This window comes from Microcaecilia unicolor, chromosome 11 (genome assembly GCF_901765095.1).
Source record: "Microcaecilia unicolor chromosome 11, aMicUni1.1, whole genome shotgun sequence".
NCBI lineage: Eukaryota > Metazoa > Chordata > Amphibia > Gymnophiona > Siphonopidae > Microcaecilia > Microcaecilia unicolor.
The window spans coordinates 171,621,239-171,633,666 of record NC_044041.1 but is presented as its reverse complement, the minus strand read 5'-3'; the positions used below and the strand labels follow the sequence as shown (position 1 = coordinate 171,633,666).

Below are 12,428 nucleotides of genomic sequence, written 5' to 3'. Positions count from 1 at the left end.
AATAAAAGCACAAAAAATGTATAATTACATAAAATAACATTACATAAAATGACTTCCTACCTGAAAGTTTAAAATTTCAGATAACTCTAATTCAGATTTCCATAAACCCTGCAAAATAGGAATCTCTTTAAAAGTTTCTTAAATATACTCATGTCAGTTGTCAATCTAATCTACATAGATAAATGACTCCATGCTAAAGGACCTGGGATTGAAAAGATACAATAATAAATTTTTAGGCTTATATGAATAATTACTTATGCAGTCATCAGAGGATTCCAACTGCATAAGTAGGATTATTTACTAAGCAATGTTAGGTGTTTAACATTGGTTTTAACATACACTGGGCAAATGCAAGGCAATTCTATGGATGCCAGAAGGTGCTTGGTAGAACCTTTTCAATATAGGAATATAGGAATATAGGCATCTATGTTTCTTTATACAATAGTAACCTAACTAGCTATGCAAGTGCAAGCACATATGCCAAGCAAAAAAAAGTCCAGTATGGATGACCAAAAAGAAGGAAATGAAACCAGGATGACAAATCACATCCTTTATTGAATAAAAACAATAAATTCCAAAACTTCAAATGCAGACGGACTCAACATGGGCCATGTTTCAGCTTGAGAAGTCCACAAACTAAAAGCCATGAAAAATGCATATAAAAATGAAAACTAAAATAGAAATAGAAATATATCAATGTAAAAATCATGACCCCGAGCATACAAATAAACATAAATAAAATATTGCATTGATCTGTCAAGTACAAAAATAAGTTCCTAGAGAAGAGGACATTTCTCAGGTAAGTGAACACTATTTTGCTTTGTGCTTTGGGAACTTAAAAGATTGGGGTTTAAAGGAGGAATTGCAGCTTAGTGATAGGCAAAATAAAAATATAAAAAGCAAATTGTATCAACTAATTTCCATAGTCTTTTCCACTTAGTTTTAAAAACTTTGTACCACAGCATTAACAGATAGAATCTAGCAGGCACTGCAGGATCTAGTTTAGTCTTACCGCCCACCCCTAGGACAACTCTTCATTTATAATCAGTTATTGTAATTAGGGTAACAAGCAAGGAGTGCTCTTACAGAGTTTTAAATACATTTCATTAACATCTAAGAAGGAAACATTAAAGAAATCATACAATATACACATAAACTAAAAGACACTTTTATATTAGGCTAATATCCTTAATACTGTAGCAAGTTTTAAATTACTGAAAAACTAAAAAACACTAAGATGGAGTCAGCAGTCCAGCAGTGAAAGGTGTGCTATCCAGTCTTTTGCATTGAGTGTCACATGTATGATTATCTCCCAGTTGGTGAGATGTCATATGTGTATGCCTGATGCAAAGAGCTCCTAGCTCTTTGAGCAGGCTATCTTTCTTCTATGTTTGTGCAGTGCTGCGTATGCCTTGTAGCGCTATAGAAATGCTAAATAGTAGTAGTAGTAGTAGAACGTGTCCGTTCTCTTGAGGCAAGAATAGCAGACTTGGTGGACCTGAGAGAGACAGAGAGATACATAGAGGAGCCCTACAGGGATGTTGTACAGAAGTCCCACCTCCAGTCTGGTAGCCCCTGTGCAACCTTGGAGGAGGGAGGTCTCCTAGAAGGAGAGCATCATCCTGGTGAAGTAGGAAGTACTCCTGTAGACAGGACCTGCCCACCAGGGGAAGTACTATCTTCTCACACCGAGGATATGTCTCCAAGTGCTGCCAGGGAGGGAAAGGTTAGGACAGTTGTTGTAGTTGGTGATTCGATCATTAGGAATATAAATAGCTGGGTGGCTGGTGGACATGAGGATCGCCTGGTGACTTGCCTGCCTGGTGTGAAAGTGGTGGACCTCACGCGTCACCTAGATAGGATTTTAGATAGTGCTGGGGAGGAGCCGGCTGCCTTGGTACATGTGGGTACCAATGACATAGGAAAATGTGGGATAGAGGTTCTGGAAGCCAAATTTAGGCTCATAGGTAGAAAGCTCAAATCCAGATCCTCTAGGGTAGCATTTTCTGAAATGCTACCCATTCCACGTGCAGGGCCCAAGAGACAGGCAGAGCTCTAGAGTCTCAATGCATAGATGAGACGATGGTGCAGGGAGGAGGATTTTAGATTTGTTAGAAACTGGGCAAAATTCTGGGGAAGGGGGAGCCTATTCCGAAAGGATGGGCTCCACCTTAACCAGGGTGGAACCGGGCTGCTGGCATCGGCATTTAAAAAGGAGATAGAGCAGCTTTTAAACTAGAAATGGGGGGGAAGGCCTACAGTCGCTCAAAAGCGCATGGTTCAGGATAAGGTATCTTTCAAAGATATCACCAAAACAGGGAAGATAGGGTATCCTGATAGTGAGGTTGTAAAAGAGACAAATTATATCATAGTGATAGGGTGGATCCAATTGGTGGAGGGGTAGCATTGTATATTAACGAGAGCCTTGAATCAAATAGATTGAAAATTCTGCAGGCAACAAAACACTTCTTGGAATCACTGTGAATTGAAATCCCACGTGTAAAGGGGAAAAGGAAAGTGATAGGAGTGTACTACCATCCACCTGTCCAGGATGAACAGATGGATGCAGAAATGTTAAAAGAAATTAGGGATGCAAACAAACTGGCCAACACAATAATAATGGGTGATTTCAATTACCCTGATATTGACTGGGTAAATGTAAGATGGGGACACGCTAGGGAGGTAAAATTCCTTGATGAAATCAAGGACAGCTTTATGGAGCAGCTGGTACAGGAGCCGACGAGAGAAGGAAAAATTCTAGACCTAGTCCTTATTGGAGCGCATGATCTGGTGTGGGAGGTGATGTTGCTGGGGCTGCTTGATAACAGTGATCATAATATGATCAGATTTGTTATTAGCTTTGAAGTAAGCATACATAAGAAATCAAATACGTTAGCGTTTAACTTTAAAAAAGGAGACTATGATAAAATGAGAAGAACGGTGAAAAGAAAACTTAGAGGAGCGACTGCGAGGGTCAAAAATTTACATCAGGCGTGGATGCTGTTTAAAACACCATCCTGGAAGCCCAGGCCAAATATATTCCGTGTATTAAAAAAGGAGGACGGAAGACAACCGACAACCGGCATGGTTAAAAAGTGAGGTGAAGGAAGCTATTAGAACTAAAAGAAAATCCTTCAGAAAATGAAAGAAGGAACCGACTGAAAATAATAAGAAACAGCATAAGGAATGTCAAGTCAAATGCAAAGCGCTGATAAGGAAGGCTAAGAGGGACTTTGAAAAAAAGGTATGCCAAAAAATGGCCTGCACTGCTGTAGACGCATGTATTGGATGCGCGCAGGTCCATTTTTCAGCACGCCAGCAAAAAAGGCCTTTTTTTGGCCGAAAATGGACATGCGGCAAAATAAAAATTGGCGCACATCCATTTTGGGCCTGAGACCTTACTGCCACCCATTGACCTAGTGGTAGTCTCACGCGTTAACCGGGTGGTAATGGTCTACACATGTATAATGCCGATTACTGCCCGGTTAGCGCCGCACGCTAGAACATTTTCGGCGCGCTTAGTGGCCACACATAAAAACTGAAATTACCACCCGGGCCACACAGTAACCGGACAGTAGTTCGAAACTGACACGCATAGGACGCACGTACACGCCTACGTGGCTTAGTAATAGGGCCACCTAGATCAGCTGAGGTACTCCTTACACTTCTGTATATGAAAAATCATTGTTAGATACCCTGTCCTTTCACTCTCATTCATTTACACTTAAAGAGAAAAGTAAAACACCCAAAGATATCTTCCTGTATAATCATTAGAAATTAATTTATTGCTAACTCCATATGAAGGAGTGGAGGAGTGGCCTAGTGATGGTGGACTTTGGTCCTGAGGAACTGAGTTCGATTCCCACTTCAGGCACAGGCAAGTCACTTAACCCTCCATTGCCCTATGTAAGCTGCACTGAGCCTGTCATGAGTGGGAAAGCGCAGGGTACAAATGTAAAAAAAATAAATTAGCAAGTCTTGAAGACTGGACACTCATTAGTTGTAGTTCAATCTTAAGGACAACCTTGCATGCACCTCCTACCTCTGACTCTCCCCTCGTCTGACCACCTGCAAGTTCTTCAGTCAGCATGACCTCTCTCCTTTTCTATAGCTTGCGAGCTCCAGAATTTTCCATACGCAAGCTTTGAAAAAAACAATTAGTTTTCCTTTCCCCGTAAGATAATCATAGTTCGTGCCTATTCTATCCATGTTCACTCATGGGCATAACTCTTATCAATGAGGGGTCAGTCTGACAAAATATCTGTTCCAAGTTTAAACAAACAACCCCAGGGTCTTTCCATTAGACAAACCTCAGACCTAATGACCCTGGCTATAATAAAAGCAGGTCAAGTTATAGAAAATACCTGCATTCCAATTAAAAATACTAACCCCCCCCCCCCAACACACACACACACACACATACATACAAACACAGTTTTAAACCTTAACAAGTGGTTAATTCTATAATGAAGGCCCTAACAAAGGCAGTTTCAAAAGCAGGAAGAATGCTTGGGGACTTAGGAAGAGGAATGACCAGCAGGAAAAAGGAGGCAATAGTGATTCTGTATAAGTCTCTGGTGAGACCTCATCTGGATTTGTGTGTACAGTTCTGTAGACTGTACCTCAAAAAGATATAAACAAGATGGAGGCAGTCTAGCGGATGGCTACTAAACTGGCCAGAGGTGTCCATCATAACGCATATGGTTCATCATAAGGCATATGGAGACAGACAGAGATCTCAATATCTATAATTTGGAAGAAAGGCGGGAGAGGGGAGATATGATAGAGACATTTTGAGGTCCTTTTACTAAGGTGCACTGAAAAATGGCCTGCGGTAGTGTAGACGGATTTTTTTGGGCGCGCACAGAATTATTTTTCAGTGCACCTACAAAAAAAATGGCTTTTTAAAATTTTTGCCAAAAATGGAGATGCAGCAAAATGAAAATTGCCACATGTCCATTTTGGGTCTGAGACCTTACTGCAAACCATTGACCTAGCAGTAAGGTCTCACACGGTAACCGGGCGGTAATGGTTCTACATGTGTCAAATGCCACTTGATGCGCTTAGCTGCTGCCCATCAGAAAAAAAATACTTTTTTGGACGCACGTAGCGGACGTGCGCCAAAATTGAAATTGCCGCAAGGTCCACACAGTAACTGGGCGGTAACTCTAATTTGGCGCATGTTGGGCATGCGTGGGAATCTAAGAGGCTTAGTAAACGGGTCCCTTAAATACCTCCATGGCATAAATGCATAGGAGGCAGGCCGCTTTCAATTGATAAACTCAGTAATAGTCTAAGGAAATATTTCTTTATGGAAAGGTGGTGGATGCATGGCACGGACTCTCAGTGGAGGTGGTGGAGATGAGAACTGTACTTGAATTCAAGAAAGCATGGGACAGGGATCTCTGGAGAGAAGAAGGGAATGTACAGCTGGATGAGCAGACTGGATGGGCCATATGATCTTTTCTACTTTTCTATATATGCTTCTATATTACAAGTCTATGCTAAACTTAAAAGTTCAGGTTTTGGACAAAATGTTACCTTTCTTGACAGAAAAGATGCAGAAGGAGATTGACAGTGTGGTAGGACGAGACCGCAGTCCGTCTTTGGATGACAGAAGCCAGATGCCGTTTATAGAAGCCGTGATCAATGAGATAATGCGTTTCGCTGATGTCATCCCCCTAAGCCTGCCTCACTTGGTCTCAAAAGATATATCATTTCGAGGATACAGGATCCCCAAGGTATCAGTTCCAGTGGGTCTCTTGAACTCAGTATGGGAGAGTGTAGCCAAAGAGATAGTGAAAAGAAATTGATGCATTCTTCCCCCCCCCCCCCCCCCCAATCCACACTAAACTTCAGAATGACCATACCTTAAAAGTTCCCAGATATAAAATTTGCAAAGAAGTGGCTGGGTGGGTTAAGGGGGTGAATGGAAGGTTTGCTGTTCCAGACTCCATGCAGACACCATGCACTGGAAATATAACTGAGTCTGGCAGTGCCCTCTGAATAGTGCAACCCCCCCCCCCCCCCCCCTTCATTAAAAAAAAAGAAGAGAGATTGGCTTAGAAAATCAAACAGTGAAGGAGAAGCCTTTGACTGAAAAGACATGTTGGGATTTGGGGGAAAGGAAAAAACCTGTGAGACATCCAGGTGCAGGAGCCATAAGGCCCAGCAATAGGGTAAGGTAGAGGGAAAGAGGGAGACGGAGACACTAGTGAGCATCCTCTACTGGTAATGCAATCTAGGTTTATTTTTGTTGTTTACAGGGCACGTTTGTCATCCCTTTGCTTACATCAGTGCACTATGACCCATCTCAGTTCAAAGTCCCCCAAACATTTCACCCTCAAAATTTCCTGGATGAAAATGGATGTTTCAAGAAGAACGATGCTCTCATGCCCTTTTCTGCAGGTAGAGTTTGAATTTTATTTGCATTAAGGACAAGAATTCCAGCATACCATTTTATAACTGGGCAATATATACGCCGTCCAAGCAGTGATATTGCTGGCATAGGGGTCCATTTACTAAGCTGTGCTAAAATGTGGCCTGCGCTACTTTAAGTGCATGGATTTCCTATGCACTGCGGCAATAGGGCTGCCATTAATTTTGTGTCATTAATGGCTGTGTGCTAATTTCCAAATTAGCATGCAGCCATTACCGCCTGAGCCCTTACTGCCACCTATTTAGTAGGCGGTAAGGACTTACGACGGGCGTAGCCAGACTTTGGCAGAAGGGGGGTCCAGAGCCCGAGGTGAGGGGGCACATTTTAGTACCCCCCCCCCCCCCGCCGCCACCACCAACTTTGACCCTCCCCGCCGATGACCCTCTCGACCCCCCCTCCCGCCACAACCCCCCCCCCCCCCCCGCCGCCACGTCACCTACCTTTGCTGGCGGGGGACCCCAACCCACGCCAGCTGAGGTCCTCTTCTTCCAGTGCAAGGCTTCGCTCTGTTTCTCAGTCTGATGTCCAGCACGTTTTACAGAACGAAGCCTTGCGCCAGAAGACGAGGACCTCGGCTGGAGGGGGTTGGGGTCCCCCACCAGCAAAGGTAGCCCACGGCGACGGTGGCAGGGGCGAGGGTTGGCGGTGGGAGGGGGGGTCGAGAGGGTCATCGGCAGGGGGGTCCAGGGCCAAATCCACATAGCTACGCCACTGACTCACGAGCTCATCATGTGGTAATCAGACAGCATGCATCGTTGTGGGCCCCTTTTACTAAGCTGCGTAGGCACCTAAGCGCGTTAAACGCACGCCAAATTGGAGCTACCGCCCAGTTAGCACATGGCCCTTGCGGTATTTTCAATTTTGCCGCGTGTCCGCTACACGCATCTGAAAAATATTTTTTTATTTTCTGCTGTGCATAACAGACATGTGCCAAGAGGCATTTGATGCGCATAGGTCATTACCACACAGATTCTTTACCGCTAGATCTATGGCTGCTGCACATCCATTTTTGGCCAAAAAAAGAGGTCTTTTTTACAGGTGCGCTAAAAAATGGATCAGCGCGCACCCAAAACCCGCACCTACACTACTGCAAGCCATTTTTCAGCGGGCCTTTGTAAAAGGACCCCTGTGTCTGCACTACACGATTACTGCTGGGCAGACTACTTCCTGCCACCATGCTACAAAATATTTTCTAGCGCGGAAATTGGCACGTGCTGATCACAGCCATACCATGGGATGCTCAGCGCACTCTGCGGTTGTGCTGTTTTGGCACTCGCTATCCATTCAGTAGCCCTACTGCCTTTTAGTAAAAGGACTCCATGGTTTGCTGTTCTTTAATTTCACAACTTACATCCCACGACTTTCAGACAATTCAACTGTATAGTACATTCTACAAAAAATGTTAAAACACAATAAAATCATATATTGCTTGATCTTGTCCATCGCAACTCTTCAATTACAAATAAACCAAACTCGGCCACCCACACAAAATTTATAAGAACTTTATTAACCTCTCCCCATAACATGAAATGAAAGCAAAGATGAAAATATTCAGCTGGTGGCTGTCAGCTTTACTTATTATTTTTTTTAATGCAGGCCACTGCTCCTTGAATAAGACCCGGATTTTCAGTGCTGGTCCCTATCCAAGAACTGACACTGAGGGACCCTTTTACTAAGGTGCACCGAAAAATGGCCTGCGCTGGTGTAGGTGCGTGTTTTGGACATGTGCAGGTCCATTTTTCAGTGCATCCGCAAAAAGGCTTTTTTTTGGCCGAAAGTGGACATGCGGCAAAATTAAAACCAGCGCGCGTCCATTTTCGGCCTGAGACCTTACCGCCAGCCACTGACTTAGTGGTAAGGTCTCACGCATTAACCAGAAGGTAATCGTCAGTGCACGTACACTTCCGATTACCGCCGGGTAATCGCCACATGGTAGAAAATAGAAAATATTTTCTACCTCGTGTTTTGAATGCACATCAAAAATGGAATTACTGCCCGAGGCATGGGGTAGCCGGGCAGTAGTTCCAATTTGACACACGGACACGCGTAGGTGCCTACACGCCTTAGTAAAAGGGCCCCTGAATATTCAGGTCTGAGGATATCCCACACAAATGGTTGTCCTATCTTTGATCACTTAGCTGCGCAGGTCCTGGTATTAAATATTACCCAGTATCCACATAGCTTCCCAGAAGTGGCCTGATACATCCTGGGCTGTCCCCCTCCTGAGAAAGTCCCACCCCTTCTGGGCCCCCCTATAGCAGCCCCCAACCCAGACCCTACACCTAAGAACATCAGCCCCCCCTCCCCCCCCAAGAACATCACCCTTCCCCAAGAGCAGCCCCTTTCTGGACCTCCCCCCAAAAGCATCAGCCCTCGTTCTAAGAGGAGCCCCCACCAGACGACCCCTCTCTCTATTTTTTGCAGACGTGCTGGAAAATGGATCTGCGTGCGCCCAAAGCCCGCACCTTCACTACCGCAGGACATTTTTCAGTGCACCTTAGTAAAAGGACCCCTATTAATCTAAAAATATCCTGATCAAAACAATTTGTAATACGTCTCAGTTTTCTAAGTAGCAAAAACATATTTTCAACACATTCTGTATCTTCTTATCCATACACAAAATATTAATTCCATACCCTGTTTTTTCCTCAGGGAAAAGGATTTGCCTTGGAGAGAGCCTGGCTCGCATGGAGCTCTTCTTGTATTTCACTACACTTCTGCAGAACTTCACCTTCCAGCCCGTTGTTGACAAGGAGAAGCTTGACCTAACACCAATAGGGAGCGGCCTTGGAAATGTGCCCCAGCAATACAAGTGCCGTGTTGTAGCTCGCTAAAAGGAGATGAAGAGAAATGCTCAGTGTCCCAAGTACGCTCCATCATAGGCTTCTCCTATTCATACTCCAGCCAAAAGAAGACATGACATTTAACCTGTATTGTCAGCCTTCTAGTTGCTTTTTCTTTTTATTAGGAAAAAGTACATTTTCCTTCGATTTGCACAATGCCCCATCAGAACGACCAAAGGTTTTGCTGGACAGTTCTTTGGAAAATCAGTTTCTGTCTTTCATCACACCTAAATTACCTTGCCAAAAATAAATCTGTACGTCAATATTTAAAGGTGAATTAAAAAAAAAAACCCATCAGCCGTGGTGTTTAAATAAAATTTGGATATTCAGCACTGCTATCCACTACTACTACTACTACTATTTATCATTTCTATAGCGCTACTAGACGTATCCAGATAATGAACAGCACTGAATAGTCAGATAAAGAGAACAGAGACACCTTTATCTGGATAGCAGTGATATTCAAATTATCAGCATACAGTTAGGACGATTTTTCTGTCCTAATTTTGTTGGGATAGTTACCCAGATAGCAGTATGAACATCGCCGCTAACTGGATAACTTCTGTTTCTGTCCATGCTCTGCTCAGTACTGCCCTGGCACTATCTGGATAAGAAACTCAAAACTCACAGTGTCACACTAACTGTGTTTATTATAAGATACAAGAGTCCGTTGTCGCCCACAGATCAATACAAGTCTTTTAGCATGTAAAGTGGAGAAAAAAGGGGATTCAGTAATGCCACCCAGCCAGCCCAAGATCATCGGACTATAAGGCATGGGCCCGGCGCAGCATCATCTAACCCCAAAAAAACTTCACACTATCAAATATCCAATATTATCAAAAAATAGACTTGAAAGATCCTAAGGGTAGACAATGAGTATATCCCTGTATCAAAAAGTTGAGATCACAGAGTATATCTATCTCAAAAAGTATGTTAAGTGTTTCTGCCTTACAGTATGCTATTGTTGAAACGCCACAGATTACTTATCTTGACTCCCAAGGTACTGGTGTCAGACACCCGATCTGTAGCTGAATCGTAGCCCAACAGGGAAGTCCCTGTTTCGCTGTCCCTGCTTCAGGGGTTTGATACGTTTGTAAAGACTCCAAAAACGTGTGCTCGTCTGCTCACGCTCCAAGACATCAACACACTACCATGTCTCTTGTGCTGTACTCCGAAGACAAGCCACTGTCTGGATAAGGGCATTTGAATACTGGACCCTTAGGTGCACTTTTACAGAGCAGCGGTAAGCCCAACGCGGGCTTACCGCTCACTCTTTTGGGACTGCCGCCGGCCCAACACTGATGCTGGAGGTAGTCCCTCCCCAAACGCGCACAATTTCTGTGGGAAAAAGAAAACCCCTAGAAATGCGTGTGCCCAAAATATGCTTGTACTCTACCGCAGGCCATTTTTCAGCGCGCCTTTCTAAAAGGGACCCCATGTTCTTGCAGGAAAGTCTCCAATTGCAAAGATTCATAAAAATATACCTTGCTTTTTCTAAACCAAGGGGCCCTTTTACTAGGCTGCGGGGGGGGGGGGGGGGGGGGGAGGGGGGAGGTTTTCCCATGCACCGGGGACCTTTTTACTGCAGCAGGTAAAAAAGTCCCCAGCACACATGGCCATATGGTAAGATAACTCTTACCGTATGGTCATTTGACGGGGAGCCCTTACCGTCTCCTATTGAGGTGGCGATAAGGGTCCTGCGCTAACCCAGTGGTAACCAGGCTGCCTGCGGTGATGCTTGATTACCGCCATGCAAGCCATTTCTAGGGGTTTTCTTTTTCCCACAGAAATTGTGCGCGTTTGGGGAGGGACTACCTCCAGCATCAGTGTTGGGCCGGCGGCAGTCCCAAAAGAGTGAGCGGTAAGCCCGCGTTGGGCTTACCGCTGCTCTGTAAAAGTGCACCTAAGGGTCCAGTATTCAAATGCCCTTATCCAGACAGTGGCTTGTCTTCGGAGTACAGCACAAGAGACATGGTAGTGTGTTGATGCCTTTTTAACATTTTTGCCAAAAATGGACATGCGGTAAAATGAAAATTGCCACGCGTCCATTTTGGGTCTGAGACCTTACCGCCAGCCATTGACCTAGCGGTAAAGTCTCACATGGTAACCGGGCGGTAATGACCTAAGTGCGCCAAATGCCACTTGGCACGCGTCCGATACATGCGGCAGAAAATAAAACTATTTTTCAGCTGTGCTTATTGAATCCATGCCAAAAATGAAATTACCGCAAGAGCCATGCGGTAGCCGTGCGGTAACTCCATTTTGGCGCATGATAGGTGCGCTTAGAAAAAGCAAAGTGGGCGATGAGGGATGATACCATGTAGGTTTATGCTATAATTCTATAATAAAATTATAGCTACGTCATGCAAGGTTCCATGTTCGGAGTTACGGACAAAGAAAGGGATCTGGGTGTCGTCGTCGATAATACACTGAAACCTTCTGCTCAGTGTGCTGCTGCAGCTTGGAAAGCGAATAGAATGTTGGGTATTAGGAAAGTGAATAGAATGTTGGGTATTATTAGGAAAGGTATAGAAAACAGGTGTGAGGATGTTAAAATGCCGTTGTATCGTTCCATGGTGCGACCGCACCTTGAGTATTGTGTCCAATTCTGGTCGCCGCATCTCAAGAAAGATATAGTGGAATTGGAAAAGGTGCAGCAAAGGGCAACGACAATGATAGTGGAGATGGGACGACTTCCCTATGAAGAAAGACTAAGGAGGCTAGGGCTTTTCAGCTTGGAGAAAAGACAGCTGAGGGGAGACATGATAGAGGTATATAAAATAATGAGTGGAGTGGAACCGGTGGATGTGAAGCGTCTGTTCACGCTTTCCAAAAATAGTAGGATTAGAGGGCATGCGATGAAACTACAGTGTAGTACATTTAAAACAAATAGGAGAAAATTTGTCTTCACCCAACACGTAATTAAACTCTGGAATTTGTTGCTGGAGAATGTGGTGAAGGCGGTTAGCTTGACAGAGTTTAAAAAGGGTTTGGACGGTTTCCTAAAGGACAAGTCCATAGACTGCTACTAAATGGACTTGGAAAAATCCACAATTTCGGGAATAACATGTATAGAATGTTTGTACGTTTGAGAAGCTCGCCAGGTGCCCTTGGCCTGGATTGGTCGCTGTCGTGGACAGGATGCT

General features: G+C 44.3%; 1 protein-coding gene across 2 annotated transcripts in view; it reads left to right on the top strand.

Annotated features, from left to right (window-relative positions):
- The window catches only part of LOC115480205 (cytochrome P450 2F2-like), a 57,238-nt gene extending 47,627 nt beyond the window's left edge, over positions 1 to 9,611 (top strand). For both annotated transcript variants that reach the window (XM_030218711.1, XM_030218712.1), the window contains 3 exons: positions 5,554 to 5,741; positions 6,267 to 6,408; positions 9,092 to 9,611. In XM_030218711.1, the coding sequence (XP_030074571.1) occupies positions 5,554 to 5,741; positions 6,267 to 6,408; positions 9,092 to 9,273 (512 nt within the window). In that variant the 3' untranslated portion in view covers positions 9,274 to 9,611. The remainder of the gene's footprint in view (positions 1 to 5,553; positions 5,742 to 6,266; positions 6,409 to 9,091) is intronic.
- The last annotated feature ends 2,817 nt before the right edge of the window (positions 9,612 to 12,428 follow it).